This window comes from Juglans regia, chromosome 3 (genome assembly GCF_001411555.2).
Source record: "Juglans regia cultivar Chandler chromosome 3, Walnut 2.0, whole genome shotgun sequence".
Classification (NCBI taxonomy): Eukaryota; Viridiplantae; Streptophyta; class Magnoliopsida; order Fagales; family Juglandaceae; genus Juglans; species Juglans regia.
The window spans coordinates 32,667,712-32,694,141 of record NC_049903.1 but is presented as its reverse complement, the minus strand read 5'-3'; the positions used below and the strand labels follow the sequence as shown (position 1 = coordinate 32,694,141).

Sequence of the window (26,430 nt, the reverse complement as noted above, 5' to 3'; positions counted from 1 at the left end):
AACTCCGAATTTCGATCCTGCACTGACACATTTGGTATGAAGCAGTACATGCACTAGCTACTGCAATTTGCATAAGTGTGTTGATCCACAAAACTATAGCATTAAGTACAGAAGTAGATCCATATCAGTATACACTCAGGTAGTGAGAGAGAGCCACATTTCATGTACAAAATTTTAACACCTTTTACACCGTCCGATATCCCTCCTAATGTCTTCCTAATTGGAAATATTTTTCAGAGTAGGATTGCGATTCCAGGGTACATGGCTTTGGGATAACTGATAATACAACATTCAAACGCCCCATCATATCTAGTTCTACTGATTTGGAGCGAGATAATATCATAGAAGTTCTGGCTTTGGGAGCTTGGATAACCCAATTGCTAAGCTGGGGCACTTTTGGTAGAATAAGCAAGACCAAACTTGAATAGTAGAATGTAGAATCGTACTCGTTAAAATTGGCTTCTTGCAAGGTCAGCTAGAACCACATGGCTCTTCAAGATTTCTCTGTCACCACCTTATCCGAGTTACTCATATGTCCACTGTCAGCCTGACTTGTTTGCACCTGACTAGAATTCTGAGAATCAGGGGCAACTCCAGTTTGTGCTTGACTTGAAGTCTCAGAATCTGGTACAATTCCAAGAACCGCCAAAACAGATCTGAACAAATACATCCAAAGCAGCCCTTTAATTAGCGGCGGAGAAGAAGCTAATTCATCAGGACTAAAGATGGCCTCTTTTCCCCACTTGTCGCCCCATTTTACAAAATATTCATGTGCAAAAGAAAAAAAAAAAAAAGCTAAAAAGAAAATGAAATGTCATTATGAACCTTGGAAGGGAAGAACGGATATTTGGTTGGCTAGCATGAGTGATCAATGGTGCTTTCAGTGCTGCAGTTCTAGCCAATGCGTTTTCTAGCTGTGCTGGAGGTAGCTGAAAGACAATACACGATTAAAAACAGATGAAGAATGAATGTTGTTTCACAACACTATCCTAAAACTGGTGGAAGGCTCGGGTTTAGGAACCACTTCCCTCTTGCATATGGTTTGTTTATCTTACATATAACTCATATTGAATTAAATGGTAAAATTTGATTAAATTTGGGTTTTCTGCATATATTTTCAAGCATGCCTCCCACGTAGTTTTCTGGTCTTTCCTTCGCAGGAATTTTAATTAAATGATAAAAAAAATAGATTAAAAAAAAGCTAACTTTGTATTTTTTTTTTTTTCTTCACTGAATCATTAGGAAGGATAGATATTTTAAAAAGCAATTGAATAAAAATGGAATCGATATGTGATTAGTAACTAACATGATGGGGGGTACTGAGCAGACCCAGTAAAAGTGATATAGTTCAAAAAAATATGATCTGCCATAGTTTCTGTGGCAAGCACATCAAACATGATAACAAATTATGAGGAAAAACTACTGAAAAGAAAAACGGATAGAATCAGAACAGCCGCACCTTAAGCAACACACCAAATGACTGAGGCTTTGTCAAGAAAGCACACTTCAAGAATCCTACCCACAACTTTGGGTATTTCCAAATCTGCAATACCACACCGAATCGGAGATTAGTTAAGAATGAATTACAAAATCACTAGCAATTTAGCTTACAATAAAAAAGTAGTCACGACTCACCTCCTTGCTCACAAGACGAGACAGAATCTCCATTATAAAATCCACCTACATCATGTAAAGTCATAAAGTAACTAAAAGTTCTGATATGTTAAGCAAAGGTAGAAAACTTGAAAAACATGGGTAAAAAAAAAAAAAAATCAATCAGTTGAATGCAGCAGCTAATGATCGGACTTAACAATATAAGCTTGAAAGGACTTTTACGCATTCTAAATTTTAAGTCAACACATTTTTGCGCTATGTAAACATAAATCTAAGGAACTTTATACATATAAACATGTTACAATACACAATGAATCTGCCAAAACACCTAGGGGTGCACAAACAATAATATAGGTCTTCTTTGGAACTTCAAAAGAGAACATTCTGCTTAACTTCTCACCAGTGCTGGGAAAGCACCTATGGCTTGTAATACGGTTCGCATGAACAATAAAGGAAGAGGGATCTGCTCAACCTACAAATGGAAACCTTGGTCATCTGTGAGCTCTGATAGAAGCAATTAGAATTTAGGAGATAAAAGGTTGAGAGCTCTTGAGGGTACAGACCAATTGATTCAAAACTTTTGCAAGCACTTGTTGGGTGAATACTTGCCTCTGCTCAAAACATGCATTGCAAGCGTCTGTGACCTGCTCAAAAAATAACATCACTTAGTTATGGACTAAGGCTTTTTGGCTAGGTTACAAGTGAGAAAAACACAAAACGAGTCGTGCCTTCTTCAAGGGAATTCCATCTTTTTCGGGGTCAATCCCATGGATAGCAATTAGCACTTCAGCTGGAGTGAGCACTGGACCCGAATGAGACAATCCCTGCATATATGTTTTTGTTATATTATGCATATTCCTCTGCCTGACCAAACTATATATAAGGATTGAGCAGTTGATACGGATATGCATTTACAAGCTATCTATATGTCTGCCTCCTTTAGAGAAGATAAGCTGACAAAAATAAGAATAACAAGACATCAAGCATGAAGTGAAAAAAAAAAAGTAACATCAACATTTGCACTCTCGATTTCTGATATTTCACTAAAATGGCAATTGTTATTGTTTGATAATGGTTGAGACAAGCTCTAATATGATGGAGGATGCAGAAAAACCCAGCAAAGTCACTTATACAATGGTGAGCCTGATGTTAGCAAAGTGCAAGGAATTGGAAAATAGGATACAAAAAACCATATGATCAACAGTTATCGGAGTGCATTTCCATAAGCTACTAATGCCAGGTTGTAAAATTCAGATTTTCTATAAAATATGATACAATCAATTGTAAGGCCAATGGTCTAGTCTGCACATTCAGCTATAAGAGATGTAGAATATGGAAATTAGGAATGAACAGCGCTTCAAATACCCAGGGACCACTAGTGTTACAAAGCATAATCATGGAAAAAGTATACCTTTAGTATGCGGGCAAGTGCTGACTGGAACTTTTCTGGTGGAAGATTCACAACATGGGGAAAAATCAGCTTAACCTAACAGAAGAAGTTAATTAAGTTATTTGCAGCAAAAGTAAACGATCAACAAAATATTTCAAATCAATATATGAATACAAAGAGAAAAGTTAAATAGAAGAAGGAAAACTAAAAAACTGAAAAGGAGTAAATCCAGAAAATGCCAAGGATAAGCTAGAGGTTATTGATATATGAGAGAAAATCCAGGTCAGTGAGAAGAATAATAGCAGCTATTTGATTACTTCTGTCAGCAGATCAAATCAGTTATATCAAGAAAAAATAAAAGGAATGAACCTCATCCTTTGGAAGGAATGGCAAGATCGGGATAACAATCTCTAAATCCTGAAATCAACCACAAGCGAACATATATTAGCTAGTAGCTTCACTTCTTTTCCGCTTCACTTCTTTTCCACCTTTAAGAAAACAACATGATATACCTTTACTTTTGAATCATATAACTTTCTTATTGTAAACAATAATTCTGAGGAGGGAATCGTCCCATCTGTCAGTATTTGCAAAACCTGATGCCAAAAAAGGGTATTGTTACGAAAATTTATCTGTTGCATGGTGACATGAAAGTTAGATGGTTAATTCACATAACCTGCATTAGAAGGTTCTTGCTTCCACTTGGAGGATCCGAAATTATTTCAAGTAGATCTGATGATGAGCCCATAGTACGGACTAGTACTGGAATCTGGCGGTGAATGGCCTGCAACATACAATAAACAAGAAGCAAACTTATAGCAGGAATGACAAGAATTAAAAAAAAAAGAAGAAGAAACAAGTTTATTATAAGTAAAAGAAATATTAAGTTGATCATGAGTAAAAAAAAAAAAAAGGAGAAGAAATATTAAGTTGATCATAATCAAACCTGCTTAACCGTCTTTGGCATGCTCTTATAGACTACAAATATTTCGCGGAAAAGGGAGTGCTTCTGTCAATTAGGTCACACGATTAAAATATTAATACATGGGTAAATGATTGAACGCTAGGAGTAAAGAAGATGAAAAAGTAAAGTACCACCTTAGTACACAAGGCAAAATACAGAGACATGCAACGCTGTGCCTCTGAGACTGAAAGGGAGGAAACACTGTGACACATGCTCGATTGATGAGTATCAGAGGAAATATCCTTACTGTTGGCACTCACTGACAGACGTTCATCCACAGGCTTTTCAATCTCAGAATCCTGGATTGTAATTAAGTTACAGCTATGCAATTGAATAGAAAGGGAAAAAGATAAAGAAAACATGTATAAATGGCCTGGCTAATGTGGAACTTCACATTGGCGAAACAAAAATCCAATACCTTCTGTGCTTCTCTGACTGATCCTTCAGTATCAATTCCATCTGCCACATCATCACCTATTACAGAGAACAACATTTCTTTTGCAAAACTTTCAATCTGTTTGGCATTCGATGATAAAGGAAAAAGCTTGTTTGCCACCTGTAAAGTGAAATCACCCCCAGAACTGTAACACAGTTATTATTTAAAAAAACTGACTTTTTGCTGCTTCAATCGGAAGTTATGGGCTAATTACCAGACGTATTGCCTTCATACGCACTTCCTCCAAGTGATGGACTGCACTCTTTCAGAGGTAAAAAGTATAATCGAAGTCAATTTTTTTTTTCGATCGGTAATCAAGAAATTTTATTCATAATAATAGGCAATAATTGAAGTCAATTAAGAGACAGGAATATTGAAAGTTCAGATTCAAAATCAATGACTTTCATAGAATATCCATCTAAGAATTGGAATTCACAAGTTGTCAGCTTTAATGCTGGGAGAAATGTCCAAAACAATAAATGAAGATGTGGAAGAAAAAGATCAACTACCATATTTTTAAATTTATGGAGGATTTTACCAAATGGATTACTCAACAATTCAATATTTCCACGAGAAATAAATACAAGTCAAGCAGATGTCAACAAGGTTCTTTGCTTATTCACTCAAGTCTGGCTGGAGTTGTTGTTAACAAGTATGAGAAGGAACATGCATTTCTCAACAGCAAACATTTTTTTTTAAGTAAGAAAGACATTTTTATTCATCGAATGAAATAGGCGAAACCCATGTACACAGGAAGTATAAAAAAGAAACACCTAATCACATTCTAGAAGCATAAAACAAAAACAAAAACTCATTAACAGACCCTCCATTAAGTACAATAGCAGAAAACCATTGAAGTAAGGAGAACACAAAAAATTGACAGATTTCCTCTACAGTACACTCCTTATTGTTAAAGCACCGTTCATTCATTTCCAACCCAATACACCACATAATACACAAGGAAATCATCTTCCACGGAGCAGCCACTTGAGGAAAACTATGAAGCCCATTCCAACACTCAAGTAAATCCACTACTCTTTTAGGCATTACCCAAACCAGCTCAGCTCTACAAAGCACACCATTCCATAAAGCCTTAGCCACCTCACAAGGTAGAAGTAAATGATCCACTGATCACCATATTTCTTACACATGAAGCACCACTCCATAACAATCAAGTCACACTTTCTCAAATTATCAATCGTCAAAATATTCCCCAGCAATGCTGTCCAAATAAAATAAAAAAAACTTTGGATGGCACGTGAGCCCTCCAAATGCTCTTCCGTGGAAAAGAAATGCGATGTTGAACAGTCAACACCTTATAATATGACCGAACAGAAAACTTTTTACTCCTTGTATGCTTCCTTAACATTCTATTCCTCTCATTTCTATCCCTCTCATTTCCTCCAATATCTACAGAATACAAAAAACTGAAAATATCCGCAACCTCATCAAGTTCCCAATCCTTTTTTTTTTTTATAAGGAAAAAGAGATTTTATTAATCCACGTAATTAGGCAATGCCCGAGTACACAAGAAGTATACAAGAATGAGCCTAATTACAAACTACGCGCTACGGAATGTAGCATAAAAGTCATTAAAACTCGTTCCATTCAATACAATAGATGAAGCCCAAAGCAACAATGTATGAAAGAAAAAGGCCCTAAACCATCCGGAGAGCATTCCCTATTGTCAAAACAATTACCATTTCTTTCATTCCATGTGCACCACATTAAGCATAGAGGCACCATCTTCCAAACAGCTACAATGTGACGATTGCCCCAAATCCCTCTCCAACATGACAATAAATCTATCACCCTCCTAGGCATTACCCATGCGATACCGAGCCTAGTGAAGACTTCATCCCATAAAGCCTTAACTACTTCACAATGAAGAAATGAGTGGTCTGCTGATTCACTATTATGTTTGCACATGAAGCACCAATCTATTATGTAGAGGCCACATTTTTTCAGCTTGTCGATAATCAATATTTTCCCATGGGACGCCAACCAGCCGAAGAAGGCAACCTTGAGGGGAACATTGCTCTTCCTAATGCTCTTCCAAGGGAAGGCATTGGAAGAGTGAGTCATCAATGCCTCGGCCTGAAAATTTATTGTTCCCTGTAAGTGTCCAAAGTAATATGTCCTCCCCTCCTGCCTGTAGTTTCAGCGCATATAACACTGTAAAATTCAGCAATGTCTCCCACCTCCCAATCCTGTACAGCTCTAGTAAATCTCATCAACCATTGAAGGGAATCAATGGAGATGCTCATATTATCGGCCACAGATGCACCCTTATCTGACGCAATCCTATAAAGAGAGGGGAAAGCGTTTTTCAAAGCAACATTACCATACCAAATATCATGTCAAAACCTGATTCACGTGCCCCTTCCCACCTCAAATCTGAACAGCTCTAATAAAACAAAAATCCCACTGCACAGCTCCATTAAAGCAAATCAACAAATCTGAAACGAATACCTGCTAATTAGCTACCATACGAAAAATAGCCAGAAACACTCTAAAAAGAGCACGTTCACCACACCAAACATCAAACCAAAAGCGAATCCTTGAACCCTCACCAACATCAAACTTAACATGTTTAGCAAAGTCATCCCGCCCCTTTCTAATAAATTTCCAAAGACTCACACCATAAGTTCACCTCTACTTAGAACCCACACCAAAAAAAAAAAATCACTCCCATATCTCTGATCAATTACCTCCCTCCACATCGATTCCCCTTCCATTTGATACCTCCACAGCCACTTTCCCAACAAAGCCTTATTAAAACTACTCAAATTTCAAACCCCCAAACATCCATTAACAATAGGACAACAAACTTTATTCCAGCTCACAAGATGAAATTTGTTCTCCTCTCCAGCTCCACCCCAAAGAAATGCACGAAATAAATTCTCAACCCGATTTGCCACACCTACAGGTAATCCCATAAAGAAATGAAATAAGTTGGAAGGTTGGAAATGGTACTTTTGATAAGAGTGATTCTACCCCCTTTTGATAAGTATAGCCGCTTCCAACCCGCCAATTTTTTCTCAATCTTCTCTATTACCCCGTCCCAAATATTCTTAGCTTTGTAAGACACCCCCAACGGAAGACCAAGGGCACGTTTGGATTCGCAAGTTATCTCAACTCATCTCAATTCATCTCACTACTATTCATTACTATTCAGCAATTTTAACTCACAAATCTCACTACTATTCATAACTCATCTCATTACTATTCACAATTTATCTAAACTCATCTTCGAATCCAAACATCTCCCAAGATATTTCATAGGAAGAGAAGCGACTTTACAGCCCAAAGACCTGCCAATCAGTTGATATTCCGCACATCATCCACCGAAACCATCTCCGACTTTCCCAAATTCACCTTAAGGCCCGAGACAGCTTCAAAACATAATGACACAGGCCTTAAAGCTTGAATCTGCCCACAATCAGCATCACAAAAGATAAGAGTGTCATCTGCAAAAAGGAAATGAGAAATTGAGATAGTTCCATTATTAGCATTTCCCCCCGAAAAACCGGAAAGAAACCCCCCCTACAACAGCCTCCACCATGCGGATCAACGCCTCCATAACAATAACAAAGAGAAAAGGAGATAACGGAACCCTGTCTCAAACCCCTCAAACTCTAAAAGAAACCACAAGGATTTCCATTGACTAACATTGAAAACCGAGTAGTCGATACACAATGTCTAATCCACCCACACCACCTCTTCTTGAAACCACATCTCCTGAGCATGTAGAAAGGAAATCCCAACTCACATGATCGTATGCCTCTTCCATGTCAAGCTTGCATAAAATTCCCAGGACACCCTCCTTCAACCGACTATCTAAGCATTCATTAGTAATCAGCACTAAATCAAGTATTTGCTACCCAAAAAAAAAGTATTTTGGGGCTTAGAAATAATCTTATCCATCACCATACTCATACGATTTGCTAGCACCTTAGAGATTATCTTATAGATCCCACTTACAAGGCTGATGGGGCAGAAATTCTTCAACTCAGAGGCTCCGGAAATCTTAGGGATGAGGGCAATAAAAGTGGCATTAAGAGACTTCTCAAACTTATGAAAAGAATAAAATTCTTGAAAAACCCGCATCACATCTCCTTTCACAATGTCCCAAAAAGCCATAGAAAAGTCATCCAGGCCAGATGCTTTATCTTTACTCATCCCACATACCACCTGATAAACCTCAATATCCTCAAACAGTCTCTCCAACTAGCTTGAAGTGTAGAAATCCAGTGACTCAAAATTCAAGCCATCAAGATTTAGTCTCCAATTCGCTGTCTCGGTTAGTAGAGTTTCATAAAACTGCACAATGTGATCCTGTATCTCATTAGGGGATGAAAACACACTATTTTCATAATGGAGTAACTCAATAACATTATTACACCTATGTGAGTTAGCCATTTTATGAAAAAAAAACTTAGTGCACTTGTCCCCCTTTTAAACCAAAGGACCCTCGATTTTTGCCTCCAAGATATTTCTTCCATCAATAATACATTCTCAAACTCAGACACCACTTCTTTCTTCCTTGACAAAGACTCCTCATTCATAACCTCATTCTCCTCTCCAACCTCCAAAGCATGCAACTCCTCCCAAAGAGAGTTTTTCTGCAAATCAATATTCTCAAAAACTTCACAATTCCACTTCTTTAAGGCTCCGTTTGGATATAGAAACACTCTCAACCCATTCCATCTCATCTCATCATTACAACTTTTCCAAATTTTCATACAAAATATAATAAAAAAATTGAACATTTTCAAATCTTAAAACAATAATAATATTAAAAAATAATATTCTAATAATATTTTATTCAACTCATCTAAAACCATCTCATCTCATTTCTTCTCATCTCACCATCCAAACAAGCCCTAAATCAGCCTTCAAAGCTTTAAGTTTACCTGCCAGCGTGAAACTTGGAGTTCCCATGAACTGATAAGAAGACCACCAGCTCCTCACCCTATCAACAAATCCATTAGCTTCAAGCCACATGTTTTCAAACTTAAAATAACGCCTACCCCATGTATACCGCCACAATCGAGCATGATGGGAAAATTATCAGAGCAAACACGAGGCAATCTCTTCTAACATAAGTTCGGGTAATGAGTCTCCCAAGAAGGAGAGGCTAGAAATCTATCCAGTTTTGACCACCCTCTACTATTGGACCAAGTAAATACTCCCCAACCAAGGGAAGATCCAAGAGATCCAAGTCAAAAACAGCTCCGAAAAATCCTCCATAGCCGAAGAAAAAGTAGATACTCCCGCCCTCTCACTGGGAAACCGAATTATGTTGAAGACCCCACTCAACAGTAAACATAACAAATATAAAACTAAAGTAGATGCCATGCTGCCAAAAAATAACACAAACAGATATTATGAAGTTCACGGTTAAGAGAAGAATACCTGTAAGGCAATTTTCAAGCAGACATCTCGAATGGGTGGCCTCTGTATAATCAATCTCCACACAACACTGAGACCTTGAGTAACACGATCCCCACTCTGTAACTCCTCAGCTTTATCAAAGTTTCCAGGAGAACACATGCTTTCTAGTAATTTTAAAACTGACTTCGGCAGATCAGGAGCTTCATCAAACAATCTACTTAGTGATTTATCTGAAGGTGGAAAAGAATCTCTAAGTGTCTCTGCCTGCAAAGGAAAAAGAAAATGCTCAGCATTTACCTTGAAAATGGACAAGCGAACAAAATATGGCATATAAATACACACCACAGTAAGAAGGAATTTTTCATATTCAGAAGCCGCAGCTGTGTAAGAAAAGAAGTCACGGTCCTCTACTTGCTCGCCATATAACCTGTAGAGGACACGCAAGGTCAACTCATGTCCCTGAAGACATCCAGTAGTTAGTGCCAGTTGGTAGAACTTTAGATAAACGCAATGAGCAAAAACAAAGTACATATGGAAAATGTTATATCTTGTAGGTTGCCTTGCAGATGTATATATGCAAGGTTGGTAAATTTCTGAAATCCAAACCCATCATGTGAGAGCTAAGATATTATCTAAGTATAAAAGAAAAAAGAAAAATTTACTGACCTCATGACCCATGTAATCTTCCAGTATATGCTTTTGTAACAGTTTCCAAGGGTCTAGCTCCAAGGGAAACTGCCAAATAGAGTCAAATATATAAAGTAAAGAAATGTTGACAGAATCTTATGAGGCATCTTTTTCATTATAAAACTTATTCTATCTATATATAATATAAATCGCCTATTTCTGTTATGAACAGTGAAAATGGTAAGAAACATCTTTTAAATGCTACAATTTTTACCTCAAACCCTAAATATGCAAGCAGTGAAAAGCGGACTTGTGCACCTCCAGCAACTGCTACTTGCTTATATGCCTCAACAATGCGTATAAAAGCCAATTTCTGCAAATGATCCTTCTGTTCATCATCAAGGTAAACAACAGGTGCTGACATCTTGGGCAAGATGACATGAAAAGACAACCCAACAGAAGTTTCTGTTGATGAGACCAGACTGCTGACATCTGTAACAGCTGCCTTTGGGCTAAGTTCCTCGGACCTGTCTGTTGACATTGATGGATGTAAATTCAGTGTTGTCTGAACCAAACTTGTAACTTGCTCTTGACTGGCATCTTCCAGATCAGTGGAGGCCAAGGAGGAAGCAACCTGTGTCTCTGACAATCCATCAGTAAGAGCAGAAGAATCCAAGCCAGGTATCTCACTCTCTAGATTCCCCATGTCATGGATATCAGATGTAATTGGAAAACAACCTTTCTCCATTTCAGACAAAACAATATCAGAAGAAGCTGATACACCAGCAGGCAAAATTGCATCGTCAGAATCATGGTCCATGTCAGAATGTGCAACAACACTATCAGCTACAGAAGCAGCATGTTCTTCCTTGCTATGAGGTTTCTGCAATCTCACCAACATGCAGATCTTAGAATAGAAAAACTGAAAAACAAACAAAAATAAACTAGAATACAGATTGGAATAAATACCTTTACAAAGGACTAGACTGGAAAATAAAAACGTGAAATCACCAGTCTCCAACATAATTGGAGACCCAAAAAAAAAAAGAAACACAAAAAAGGAGCACTTGGAATCAAAATCAGTAGAGAAAACCATACCACTATTTCATTGGACATAGACTGGTGAGCATCTAACAGTGAGACTATCGGTGGGAAAGTACTAGAAAGTGACAGAACGTCTGCTATAAATGATGGAGGATATTTAGCATCAGTATCACTCCCAACTATAGTCATGTTCATCAGCAAATCATCTCCTTCAGCTTTGGAAAGATTGGGAGGAAGGTAACGCATATTAGCCATCACTACCTCCGCTAGCAAGTCAGCAGAGATACTTGATATAAGAATCTCTAAAGAGCCAATGGCTTTTTCGCCTTGAGCAACCAAGGCACCAAACATAGCAACAAGTTGCTGCGCAGGTCCAGTATCAACATCTCCTCTGGAAGTGGTTGGCCGAGTTGATGGAATTCCATCTTGAGGAATTGTGATACTTTTATCCAACTCTCTAGTAGATTCCTCTGAGACACTAGGCGATGCTTTCATACGCTTTTCAGGCATATCTCTATCTTCAGCCGGATCACTGTTTCCTGGTGCTCCAGATCTTTTTCTTCCCAAATTACTATCCACAGCATCACCTGCTATACATGTAACCTTCTCTTCCTGTAAAATGTTTAAGCCACTGTCAAAAACATCTGGGGTAAGTGAATCTATCTGTATATGCCTATGAATAGAATGGGAAGCAAAGTCGAGAGGTACCTTAATAACTGGGAAATCTTCTTTTCCTTCACCTAGACTTCCAGTAATCTTAGAAAATTGGTGAAGAGTTTGCTCTGCCAACCCTCCAGCTTTCATCTCTCTCAAGGCATCCACCAAACTATCTCGCCACTGCAGAAACCAATAACTCCCTTATTTTTCAGTTCTGAGTAACAAAGCACAAGTTCAAAGTAGAAGCTGCAATTTTCTAACAAATGATGAGCCCACAGTATGATAGGTAAATAACAAAAAATAATACTGCACTTACCCAATACCCAAGGGAGAAGTGATAAGTTAGTTCGATGATGTGTTAAGGGAACTATTGATGGATGTGCATGGGAATACTGAAATACCTAAGAACTTCTCCCAGTTCAACATATCATAGATATAAACTATCTCAAACAATTAGAATCTGCTAATCTATTCATAACTCTTCTAGATAAACCCACCCTCAGTCAAGAGTCCTGTGGAAACCAATTGATAACTGAGGAAGAAAGAACAAAATATAAGGTGACGTGACAAATTTTATGAGCATGACACTTTTATAGTTAACAAAAAAAGGGGCCTAAGCTTGAACACCATTTCATTAATGAATATTTAAAACATACTTGCATATTACATCCATCCGTATATGAATACATACATTAATACATGCATAAAAATATACACATATTTTGGTGTGTGTATATTTGTGGATGTCAACATAAATGGGTTATGCCAAATATTATGCTACTATTACACTTTCATCCCACTAAGTTGATGTTGCATTATCTATTAACACTTGAATTGTTTTTTTTTTTTAAAAGAATGACCTGATCCAAGGATTATGGACAATATTACATATTATATACCAGAGATTTTATGTTTTAACAATTAATCAAGGATGAAAAAGAAAACAGTAACCAAAGTAAAACCATATTACAAATATCAATATTTTATTAGCTTTATGAGTGATGCACACATTGGACAACTTTAATGCAGTATCTTGTAAACTTATCAGTGCCTATCTGTCTTTAGGCAAGCCTAGTAATTCACTTATGAGCATCAAGTATGTGTTCGGTATAAAAGAGATACCGGTGCAGCACCCGGGTGAGTACATTTCAAGCAGGTGAGGAAGGCGCCTTTTAAAGCATGATGTGCCGCAGAAACATGCATTCCATTGATTACAGAGCTTGAGGGCTCCAAACCAAGTAAAACTGGCAGAATCCGTCCATAGAATGCAGGCCTTTGTTTTGCGATTGCTGAGAGACTGGTAAGAAACATATACAGTACAAAGAAAGATAAAGTAAAATCTCAATGCATGTGATCCAAAAAAATCATAGTAACGGAAAGGACAAAGTACATTGAGTTTTGGGCTGAATCATTACCCATTTTTATTTTTTATATTTTCTAAGTTTACCCTTGAATTACTGGTTGTTTGAACCTTTTATTTGTTTCATTTTTTTAATTAGGAACAACAGTTTGAGGTTAGGTGTATTAAGGGAAAATAGTCAAATAGAAATTTTATATTTTTGAATTTTTGATATCAGGCATATATTTAGAACCAACCACAATTAAAAACTCAAGAAATATTGTTGAAGTTGGAACTGTGGGCATTTCATGTGAAGGTTTTGAAGAACAATTTCGAGCATTGCTTATAGCTATTGAGTCGGGACACGAGGTAAATACAAGGGAAGGGCACCAAATTTATTTTTAAAAGGCACAAGATCCTTTCTTGGAATGTACGGGGGCTAACTAATCTCAACAAGCGCCTCCTTATAAAGAATTTGCTTTGCCTTTGGAAAGTTGATATTGTGTGCTTGCAGGAAACTAAACTTAGATGTGTAGATAGTAGTATCGTTAGAAGTGTGTGGGGTTGTTTGTATGTGGTTTGGGCTTTTCCTGCTTCTAAGGGGGCTTCAGGTGGTGTTTTGGTGATGTGGGATAAGAGGGTAGTGGAGAATTTAGAGGAGTGGATTGGGGAGTATTTGGCAGCATGCCTTTTTAAAAAATGAGGAGGATGGATTTGATTGGGCTTTTGCAAAAATATATGGACAAAACTTGGATAGTAGTAAGAGACTTATGTGGGAAGAGATAGCTGGTTTGTATAGCTGGTGGGATGTGCCTTGGTGCATTGGAAGGGATTTCAATGTTACCCGATTCCCTTGTGAGAGATCGGTGGAGCATTGTATCATCCCGGCCATGGCGGACTTCTCCAAGTTTATTTTAGTTGGATCTCCTGGATTTACCCAAGTGGGGTGCATACACGTGGTCCAATAATTGAGCTTGGTCTCAATTGGACAGATTCTTGGTATCATCTTCTTGGGAAGCTCATTTCTCGGAGGTGTATCAGAAGAGATTACCTCGGATCAACTCAAACCATTTCCCTATCCTGTTGGATTGTGATGCATTCATGGAGGTCGAAGATACTTCAAGTTTGAAAACATGTGGCTTAAAACCGAGAGTTTTGTGGATTTGGTGAGATAATGGTGGTCATCTTACCAAATTCAGGGCACCCCAAGTTTTATTTGGGCAGGTAAACTTTTTTTTTGTTTTGTTTTGTAATTCGCTGGGACCTACTAAATCCCTTCAATTTAGCATTCTCCTAATCTTTTTCTTTTTATCGGTAAACTGTCATGTGTGAAGGAATTGTGGTGTACCCAGCCGCTAAAGAGTCCAGAATGCTATGCGTTCTCCACTTTTGAACTTATATTGATGAAAAGAATAGGCAAGAGCCCAAGTATACGGGACGTATACAAGAGCAACGCCTAAGCGTGCTAGTTTAGTGATACAAAGAATTCATGAAAGGTCATGCCATGAAAATCAATTACAATCGACCAATGTAGTAAAGTAGTGGAAAATAAGTTTCTAAGTTCATGTATTGACCGCTCATGATCTTCAAAACTTCTTGCATTCCTCTCCCTCCAAATACACCACCATAGGCACGTTGGGACCATCTTCCATATTGATGCAATTTGAGAGTTACCCCGAATGCCTCTCCAAGAAGCTAGGAGGTCGCTTACCCTTCTCAGTATCACCCAAGCTAGTCCCAACCAAGCAAAAACTTCATTCCACAAAGTCCTGGCAATCTCACAATGAAGTAGTAGATGGTCAATGGACTCTCCACTCTTTTTGCACATATAACACCAATCCATGACTATGATTCAACGTTTCCTCAAATTGTCTAGAGTGAGGATCTTCCCCAAAGAAGTTGTCCATACAGAAAATGTTGCTTTAGAAGTGCCTTTGTCTTCCAAATGCTCTTCCATGAGAATGGATTTGTGTTGTGTATAGTCATGGCTTGGAGGAAAGAGCAGACTATGAATATCCCTTTCTTAGAGCATTCTCATTGGATTAGCTAAAAGTTAAATCCAATGAGAATTTAGCTATTAAGTCATAAAATAGCTCACATTGAAATAGCTATATTCCAAATATTTGGAATATAGCTACAGTAATATCTAAAATAATTTCCAAATTTGAAAGGAACTATTCATTCATCAAATATATTTTATATTCTTTTTTTCTCTCTCATTTTAATATCAATTATTTCTCTCTCCATTTTAAATGACAATTGAAAAAATATAATTAAAATACAATTACTAATTAATATATAATATTATGAATAGTAAAATATGATAAAATAAAATCAATTCATAATTAAAAAAATTAAAAAAATTTCAAAATTATTTACTCATTACTATATAATGAATAAATGTATAATCTAATGTGGAGCTTTGATGTGAATAGTCAAAATTAAATTCATCTTATATTATTTTATTGTCATATAATGAAAAAATGGCTATTCCAATGTAGAAACTTATGTGAATGTAATAGCTAAATGTAAAATTCATCTTACATTCATAAAAAATGTACTTTAACTTTAGCTAATCCAATGAGAGTGCTCTTAGAGGGGCACCAGAAAATCTTATCTTCAAATCTCCCCGACAAACGAGTGTAATACACAAGGTCAAAGAACATCGAAAAAAATCAATTTCTCAATCTTGTGTATCTCTAAGAAATGTAACATTCCATTGGGGAATTGGAGGTGATTAATAGGTCAGCAATCGAGGCTTCTTTCATTCTTGCTAAACCATAAACTTGTGGATAAGTTTCCTTGAGTGCCCTATCTCCGCACCATACATGATGCCAAAATTTGACCTTAGCTCCATTACCCACAGTAAAGTGGATATTACTTGCTTATGTATCCCAATCTCTTCTTATATACTTCCACAACCCCACTCCATAAGGTCCACTCACCTCATTAGAACACCATCCTCCCCATGGTTCCCCATGCTTCAATTCAATGACGATACTCCACAAAGCCCCCCGTTCATAGTGATATCTCCATAACCATTTACCAAGCAAGACTTTGTTGAAGGATTTCAAGTTTCGGATACCCAAACCTCCTTCTTTGATGGGCAAGCATATCGTGGCCCATTTCACCAAGTGAAATCCCCCCACCCCAAATAAGAAGTCACGTTGGAGTTTCTCCATGCGATGAAGCCACCTTGGCAGGTAGCAGGAATAATGAGAGGAAATAAGTTGGCAAATTGGAAATAGTACTTGATTAAGGTGACCCTACCACCTTTGGATAAATACATCATCTTCCAACCAGCAAATTTCCTCTCCATTTTTTCTAGAACATCGTCCCAAATAGATTTTGATTTGAATGTAGCGCCTAACGGGAGGCCAAGATATTTCATGGGCAGCTAAGATATTTTGCATCCCAAAATGGAAGCCATACTCTCCACATGAGGAACATTCCCCACTGACATTACTTCTGATTTGGCCAAGTTCACCTTCAACCCTGATACAGCTTCAAAGCATAATAGGAGAGCCCTCAAAGCACAAATTTGATCATGGCTAACCCCACAAAAGATTGAGGTATCATCGGCAAATAATAGATGAGATATGTTAAGTGAGCCAGTAGTTGCCTTCCCTACTAAGAATCCATATATGAACCAATGTTTTGAATCCCGTACCGGAAGACGTACCGGTCAAGGTACTGGAACGAAATATTTCAGTACCAGTACCGTTTCGGGATAATATTTTGGGATAGTCGATATATAAATAAATTATATTCTAAAATTATATTCCAAAATAATAGTCTATATATAAATAAATTATATATAAATACATATATATATTATAAATAGTCTAGTCTGAATTGGGGGTTAAAAAATAAGATTGTAGTTTGAAAAAACGAAAAAAAAAAAAAAAAAACTGGCCGAAATATCGGCCGGTACAGATCGAAATATCGTCCGGTACGACCGGTACGAAATAGATATAATACCTGTACCGGCCGGTACGGTACGAAATTCAAAACTATGATATGAACCCACCCTCTACGACGCTTGAAATCATCTTACTAAAAGCTTCCATCACAAAAACAAAGAGTAGCGGAGATAAATGGTCACCTTGTCTCAATCCTAGTGAGCTTTTAAAGAAGGCTTTTGGCATGCCATTCACCAATATAGAGAAACATGCCATAGAGATACAATGATGGATCCAAGTACACCATTTCCTACCAAAGCCACATCTCTCGAGCATGTATAGTAAGAAACTCCAGTTGACATGATCATAGGCTTTTTCCATATCAACTTGCACAAAAGCACCAGCTCTCCCGACTTAAGTCTACTATCCAAACATTCGTTGGCGATAAGTACCGAGTCAAGGATTTGTCTACTTTTGACAAATGCATTCCGAGACTTCAATATTAACATATCCAACACCTTCATCAACCTATTCACCAATATTTTGGAGAAAATTTTGTACAACTCGCCCACCAAGCTAATAGGACGATTCTTTTTTTTTTTTTTTTGATAAATAAGAAACTTTATTGAACAAATGAAACTAGGCGAAGCCCATGTACACAAGAAATATACAAAGAGACACCTAATTACATTCTAGAAAGCTGAAAAGAAAACAAAAACACATGAATATTCACTCCCTTTAGTACAATAGCAGAAAACCACTGAACCAAAGAAGACACAAAAAAATTTCAAATTTCCACCACAACTCACTCCTTGTTGTTGAAGCACCTCCCTACCAAGCTAATAGGATGATAATCTTTTACCTCTACCACGCCAGGCTTTTTTTGTATGAGCGCCACAAAAGTTGCATTTAGGCTTTTTTCAAACCTCCAATTTTCAAGAAATTCATGGAAGACCCCCATGATGTCTTCTTAAACCCCATTTGGATGTTAAACTGAGTTGAAATGAGTTAAGTTTTTTATGAATAGTAGTGAGTTGAGATGGTAGAGTGAGTTTGGTGGGGGCCGCCTAAGATGAGTTTAGATGTGTGTTTGATATTAAGATGAGTTTAGATATATTTATGGAAAGCTAGTCTCATGTGTAAAGAGGTGTTGAGTTTAAAAAGGTTGTGGGTCCCACGTATAAAGAGGTTTTGAGTTGAGATGAGTTTAGTGATTTGAGAGTTAGATGTTTGGATGTTAGACTCATCTTAAAATTAAACTGAACTGAGTTGATCTAGTTCAGGCCAAATTCCAAACAGGACCTTAAAAAATGATTTAAAGGCATGGAATGCACACAAGTTTTTGAAAATGTTGACAGCTGGAAAAAATCTCCTTTTGAAAAGCCGTAGGGTTTGGAGAGTAGGGTGGAGGTAAGTGCTCTTTCAAAAGATGAGATCTTGAGGATAATTCAGATTATTTCGGAACTTGAGAGGGTGATATTGATGGAGGTTTCGTGAAGACAAAAATTAAGGGCACTTTGGCTAAAAGAGGGGGGCAAGTGCACAAAGTTTTTCCGCCAAGTAGCTAATTCTCATCGAAGGAACAATGCTATCAAGATTATTCAGGTTGATGATAACATCCTCTTATAGGTTCATGAGACCAAGGACCATATTTGCCTCTTTTATGAAAGATTGCTTACAGAGGAGTTCACTTGGAGGCCTAGGCTTGACGGCTTAGCCTTTGAGACCATTGACATGCCGAGTGCTAGTTGGCTGGAACAACCGTTTAAGGAGGAGGAAGTTAAAAAAGTTTTAAGAAAGATGACTAAGGATAAAGTTCCTGGGCCAAATGGCTTCACTACGGCTTTTTTTTTTTTATGCCTGTTGGGATTTATTTATTTATTGAATGGGAAAATATCATTAAGGTTTTTCATGAATTACATTCTTATGGTAAGTTTGAAAAAAGTCATAACGCGACCTTCATTGCTCTTATCCCAAAGAGGGCAAAGGCTTTGGATGTGAAAGATTTCCACCCCATTAGTCTTGTGAATGGGGTCTATAAGATCATACCCAAAGTTCTTGCTTATCGCATGAGTACAGTAATGGAGATGATCATCTTGAAACCTTAATACATTTTTGTCAAAAGGAAACAAATTTCTGGAGAGTAGGATTTAAACAGGAGTGCCAAATATTTTATGCAAGCTGGACATGGAGAAGGCTTATGATCATGTTAATTGGGGGTTTCTTTTGTACTTGCTAGGGAGATGTCGTTTCAGGAAGTGGTGGTCCAATTGGATCAAGCATTGTGTATCCATGCCTTGTTTCTAGGTTATGGTGAATCGCACCATTGTTGGCTTCTTTAATAGTTCCCGTGGATTGAGACAAGGGGACCCATTGTCTCCTTTTCTCTTTGTTATAGTTATGGAGGCACTTACTCGGATATTGAGGGCTGCAGTTGGTGGAGGTTTTCTTGCTCGTTTTTCGGTGGGGTGTACTAACAACGGACTTGATAATGTTTCGCATCTTTTGTTTGCAAATGATACATTACTTTTTTGTGAGGAGACAGATCTTAGCCATGTCCAGTTGCTAAGAGCTCTTACTTTGCTTTGAGGTTGTCTCCAGTCTTAAGGTGAACCTAGGAAAGTTAGAGAAGGTGCTGGTGGGCCCTGTTTTACAAGGTATCGCCTCTACCCATGAAATACCTCGGTTTTCCCTTAGGGGCTGCTTATAAGGCAAGAGCTATTTGGGACAGGGTGATTGAGAAGTTTGAAAGAAGGTTTGGTGGGATGGAAAAGGCTTTACTTGTCAAAAGGGAGAATAATCACTTTAATAAAAGCACTCTTTCCAATCTTCCCACATATTTTCTTTCCCTTTTTCCGTTACTTGCGGGTGTGGCTAATCGGATTGAAAAAATGTTTCGAGATTTCTTGTAGAGAGTACCGAGGAGAAGACCAAGTTCCATGTGGTTAGTTGGGACAAGGTTTGTTCCCCAATTTATGTGGAGGGTTGGGGGTACGGAGGGTGAACCATTGAAGACCTTTAATAAACCCTTTTAGGGAAATGGCTATGGAGGTATCATCAGGAAGGTGAGTCATCGTGGAGAGCCATGATCAATTCCAAATATGGGAGTGCTTGGGGGTTGGTGTTCTAAAGAGGTGAGAGGTGTGTATGGTGTGGGGTTGTGGAAACATATCAGGAATGGGTGAGAGGAGTTTGCTAGACACATTAATTTTGTGGTTGGTGAGGGCTCCAGGGTCAGCTTTTGGCATGACACTAGGTGTGGTGGTGTGGCCATTAAGACTTTCTGTCCCACTTTTTCCGAATTGCTCATGATCAGGATGCTTCAGTGGCGAACCTTTAAGAAAATTCTGGCGGTTCCCCATAGTGGAATGTGCATTTTCTGAGAGCTGCACAGGATTGGAAAATTGATGCAATTTCCGAATTGTTTCACTTGTTGTATGCTATGAGTATTGGTAGGACGACAATGGACAATGATTTGGAGTCATTCTAGGAATAAGAAGTTCACTATTCACTCTATGTACAAGGCTTTGTCATGCCAGAACATTGTACATCTTTCTCTTGGAATGCATATGGAGGAGCAAGGTGCCTTCTACAGTCGCTTCCTGCGGATGAACTGGATCTATTGAGAAAATTCTGACCATAGATAACTTGAGGAAGTGGGGATTAATTGTTACGCATGTTACATGTGTAAAAAATGTGGCAAAGCGGTTGATCATTTACTACTTCACTATGAGGTGGCAAGGGTGTTTAGGATGAGATTTTAAATAGGATTGGATTGGCATGGGTGATGCCTACAAGGGTGGTGGATCTCTTGGCTTGCTGGAGAGGACTTTGGGGCAATTTTCAGATTGCTGCCATTTGGAATTTGATCCCTTTATGTCTCATGTGGTGCATTTGGCTTGAGAAAAATAGTTGAAGCTTCGAAAATCAGGAACGCTCATTGGACAAACTTAGTTGTTTCTTTTTCCATAACTTATTTTTTTGGGGTTTGACTAATGTATTAAATGGAACTAGTGTTCATAATTTTCTTGTATCTTTTTCTAGTTCTTAACTTGTAGTTAGGTTTTGGCTTTCGTATACTTTCTGTGTACTTGGATTTTGTCTATTACTTGTTTCAATAAAATCTTTCTTACTTATCAAAAAAATTAAAAACTCAAGCACTAATAACGTAATGGAGTGTCTACTTCTTATTCCCTTTTCTCTTGCATCAGTCGGTACTTGAGAGGAGAAAATTAGAGTGAGGCATTAGAGGAAAATTTGTCATGGGCAAACAATATTGAAACTTTTTTTTTATAGTAATCGAAGATATTATTATTAAAAATAAAACAAAGGCATAACCCAAGTGCACAAGATGTATGCATACAAAAGAATTGTTACATCTTCATTCTTACAAATCTCTCTAAAGCCGTGAATTATATTTTTCACACTTGTCACATGAACTTAAAGTTTTTTTTTGTTGTCTTAAATATTAGCTTATGCAGAGACCAGGCACCTAACACTTATCCCTTTTGGCATTAAGAGATCCAGTGGTCTCAAGTGACGGATTAGTTAATATAGCATGACTCTTGCAGAAAATTTGAATAAGCATATGACCAAGAAAGGCAAGCTTACCTATTAATGAGCACAATTATTGCAGAGTTACTAAGAGATCTGACTGCTGGAAACCTAAGCTGATCAAGCAATAGACCCAAACTATGAGTGGCTTCAATTGACAAATTTCCAACATTAAGCACTGGATGACCCGCACGAAGCCAAGATATATTAAATTGCACAGACTCTCCTACAAAGTATGTCAGCATGTTGTGTGAGCAAATACAAGTTGTCTAAGTCATATTGTATCCACAAATATAAATTGCATATCCTCGTCTCTCAAGCCCACTGAGCCTGAGATGCTTATTACCTTCATTAGTAGGAGGCTCTGACAAGCCATTAGGATCAGGTGTATAAAGAAGAATGACAGCTTCAACAAACTTCAGTGCCAGCAACCTTGTTCCACCACTTCCCAGCTAGTAAACATGCCGTTACAATGAATCAGAACATGGGAGATCTCCAGTTCTATGTTATCATAAGATCATTGTTTACCTGAAAAGCCATGGAATATATTTTGTCCTTGAATTTTAACATCCATGCCCATGATGACTCAACTGAACTGCTCAATTCACTTGAATAGAGACCCTGACCATCACAATCAAAAGCAAGTAAGGAATGGTAAGGTCACAGAATTTTATTTTTTTTATAAGTAAGGTCACAGAAAAATGTATACTGGAAGATACACAATATCTAAATTCGCAACCCAAGTACACAGGAAGGTTGGCAAAAGGTACTGAAAATGCTCAACAATTTTCAAGATTTCTTTGATAAGTATGAAATATTAAAAGCACAAAAGGCACAACCCAAGTACACACGAAGATTTAAAAAAGTTTATACAACCAAGCGATCATGGATGTGACTATTATCAGATCCAGTAGTTATATAAATATCAAACAAGATAGAAAAGACTCAAATATATCAAACTACAGACAAAGCGCCTGAATTGCAACTCAAGAGTTGAATGAAATAATAAATCCTTCTAGTGATGGCTTGTCGAGTAACAGCTGGTGTGTGATACCCCATATGATAAGTGTAAGGGTAGATGGTGAATGGGATCCCACATTGTTTGGGAAGGAAAAAAATCTTACTTTTTATAAGGTTCCAATGGGCTCCAATTGTATCATTGACTAGTTATTTTGGAGTATAGGCTATGTGGTTTAGGTCTTTCATTGGGGCGTTAGAAATGGTATCAGAGGCTATCACAACCAGAAATGTGGGACTTGAGCCGTGCCACCTACAACAGACAGGCCCGACGAGGACGTCGGGAATTTAAGGGAGATAGATTATGATACCCCATATAATGAGGATAAGGATAGGTGGTGAATGAGATCTCACATTACTTGGGAAGGAAAAATTATTTTCCTTTACAAGGTTCCAATGGAATCCAATTGTATCATTGATTAATTATTTTAGAATATAAGTCATGTGGTTTGGGTCTTCTATTGAGACGTCACAACCAAATACATGCAAAGATTTAAAAAAGTTTATACAACGAAGCAATTATGGATGTGACTATTATCAGATCGAGTAGTTGTAGAAATATCAAACAAGATAGAAAAGACTCAAAGATATCAAACTGCAGACAAAGCACCTGAATTGCAACTCTTTCAAGAGTTGAACGAAATAAATCAATCCCGCTAGTGATGGCTTGTCGAGCAACAGCTGGTGTACCATCGTCCACAACAGTAATCAGCGCAGGTACAATTTCAGGTAGGAATTCCATGTGCTTTAAGCCGATTTCACCTATCATCCTACACTTAGAAGAAGGAACAAAAAGCGGGTAAACTTTAACATGGTACACAATATTGTTATAAAATAGAAATACGCGAGCTGCAACCCAATTCCTTTTTTATAAGAAATATACATTGAGAAAAAAAGACTGCCGAATTCAATAAAACCTAAATTAATATATACTCGTCTCTGTGCTATAACGTTGAATCATTCGAGGAATTCTCGTCCTCATACAAAAGGAAGTGATAGAACATAACTTGATGAATGGTTTTTTCCACTGAAACTTCAACTCAGTTATCTCTTATTCTCTTCGTCGGAAATTAAAGTCTTGTATGATTATAGAAAGATATATATAATAAAAGAGGGAAAACGAAATTGAGTTGTAGCGGGGACAATGCAGCTAGGGTTTTGGCAGAGCGTACTCTGCAACGAGCTTGCGAACCGGACTGAACCGATCGGACTGGAGGTCGAGGAGGGGAGAGAGGAACTCGGAGAGCAAGGAAGGGTCTTCATGGAGCAAATTCTGCTTTAATTGACGCAAGGATTCAAGTTTGGACGGTATATCGGAAGCGGACTTGGCCGAATTTATCAGACTCGCGAGCTTCTCCCTCTTGTTCGTGGCCATCATCATTGCCACCATTGCGGAAGAAAACCCTAAATTGAAAAAAAGGTCATGAATCTTTAGCCTGTGTAGGGTTCAGAGGGAGAAGAAACATTTGAAATGTTGGGGGCCCGCACGACGAGGTTGCTTCTCTCCCACGCTCACACACCGTCGTCACTTTTAAGTCACTTCCCTGCGTTCCGTAGCGTTATGATCCGCACTTTATTCGGGTCGGGACCGAAGCTTCATGCGAATTGCCAAATGGGGGTGGCTGGGCTGGACGAACCCGACGAAGGCCCGGCAAGGAAACATTTTAGGGCCAACGTTGACTGACGGCGATCCGAAAGAGCTCCACTCCTAGTGATAAAATTACATGGCTAAAAAAAACCGAAACGTCGGTTTCGGTTCCCCATTTCATAATTTGAAAATTGAATTCGGTCGGATCGAATTGAAATATATATAATTTTTAATTTTACTAGTAGTGACTCAACGTGTGAGCCATTTGTTCAGATGGAAGAAAAAAAAAATTAAAAAGTTTTAACGGAATATAAAAGTCTTTTATAGAAGCAGATTATAGCACAAATTGATTAAAAAATATGTTCATTACATTCAATACAAAGGTATTGATATTAAAGTTGTAATAGCTTAGAACATAGAAAATGATTTTATGTATAATTATTTCAACTCTATCAGTATATATCTAATATGAAATAATTATGTGTTCACCAAACAGTAAACACAATATAACTTTCTACATGTAACACAAAATTACATCTCATTGAGTTACTTGTTAGTTCACAATCAATAAAAAGACTTAAAAGTATGTAAGACTGATCAGTAAATTATTTAACTTACAAAGACACAAAACTCAATATTAGTAGCCAATTATCTAAATTTCCTAAAATAAATAGCAATGCATGAATAGATAAAATGCACGAAGAGATAGTAATGATAGGGTAAAGATACACAATAACTACATTCTATTCGTAAAGTACCAAGTCAAGCATAAATAAATTCAAACAAACCATAGGTTGATACAAGTTTAGTAAAGAAAGTAATCCATGGGAATTGAAATTACAATTTTTTCCCAGCGCTAATTTTTTTAAGTCATCAAAATAGTGGTTAAACAGTTTGGGAAAAATGTGTATTTAGAGGTCATGTTGTTTCTTCGGCATTGATGAAGAGGACATCCCTATTTGGTTGATAGACTCAACTGAGTTCAACTCAGTTTAGTCTAATTTTAAGTTGAGTTTAACATCCAAATACTCAACTCTCAAGTTATTAAGTTCATCTCAACTCAAAATCTTTTTACATGTGGGACTCACAACTTTTTTTAATTCAACACTTTCTTATGCGCGGGACCCACAACTTTTTTAAACTTCTCATAAATATATATAAATTCATTTTAACATCTAAACACATTTAAAACTCATCTTAATTAGGCCCCACGAAACTCACTACACAATCTTAACTCACTATTATTCATAAAGAACTCAACTCAGCTTAACATCCAAATGCTGCCTAAATCTTTTATGACATTGTTATTGAAGTTGATCTATTTCTACGCTGAGTTGGATGATCCATTCATTCTCTGAAGTTTGTGTTACAATATTTTGTAGATAGGGTAAATGCCCCTGCATTAAATGAATTTGGAGTCTTAGCATAGTTATTGAAGAACTGGGAGGAAAAAAATACAGAACATCCAAAGTATGATAAAGAAACATAAATGCAGGAATTGAGTAATGGTTTTGAGTCTATCTCAAAAAAAATACATAAACAAAATTTAAATATTGTTCTTCCTTGTTAGGTTGGAAAAAATAGTGTGATTCAAAGCAGGGGCGGAACTACCAAGGGGCTCGGCCCTCCAAAATTTTTAAAATTTGATGAAAATTAAATTTTGAAATGTGTTTTTATAAAGTAAATTAATGAAAATTAGTATTTGGCCCCCCAAAATTATTTTTTTGTAACTTGGCCTCCCCCAAACCAAATTTTCTGATTTCACACCTGATTCAAAGGTATAAACTCAAATAATCATCAAACTAACTGACTATCCAGCAACACAATTCTCATGCCAAAAAAGAAATGAAAAGCTATAAGGGGATAGTTCTCTTATGCATGTCAATATATATGATCAATCT

General features: G+C 37.4%; 1 protein-coding gene across 1 annotated transcript; it reads right to left on the bottom strand.

The window, feature by feature from the left end:
• Positions 1-30: 30 nt before the first annotated feature.
• On the bottom strand, positions 31-24,625 carry LOC108994911. The gene is made up of 27 exons (XM_018970320.2): positions 24,114-24,625; positions 23,552-23,711; positions 22,453-22,545; positions 22,271-22,376; positions 21,982-22,150; positions 13,252-13,426; positions 12,181-12,309; positions 11,527-12,084; positions 10,703-11,311; positions 10,468-10,536; positions 10,144-10,260; positions 9,823-10,065; positions 4,619-4,666; positions 4,387-4,524; positions 4,103-4,267; positions 3,951-4,013; positions 3,681-3,788; positions 3,517-3,600; positions 3,374-3,421; positions 3,026-3,100; positions 2,343-2,438; positions 2,178-2,258; positions 2,015-2,086; positions 1,636-1,680; positions 1,460-1,543; positions 826-929; positions 31-656 (listed from the first exon to the last, which is right to left on the bottom strand). The coding sequence occupies exons 1-27, from the start codon at positions 24,329-24,331 to the stop codon at positions 494-496; spliced, it is 4,020 nt and encodes a 1,339-aa protein (XP_018825865.2). The 5' UTR covers positions 24,332-24,625; the 3' UTR covers positions 31-493.
• Between the last annotated feature and the right edge of the window lie 1,805 nt (positions 24,626-26,430).

Coding starts and splice junctions, on each gene's coding strand:
- LOC108994911 (XM_018970320.2), bottom strand. CDS start 24,331: ATGGTGGCAATGATGATGGCCACGAACAAGAGGGAGAAGCTCGCGAGT. Junction 3,789..3,950: donor TGCCAAAGACGGTTAAGCAG/GTTTGATTATGA, acceptor TGTATGTTGCAG/GCCATTCACCGCCAGATTCC. Junction 2,439..3,025: donor CACTTGCCCGCATACTAAAG/GTATACTTTTTC, acceptor ACATATATGCAG/GGATTGTCTCATTCGGGTCC.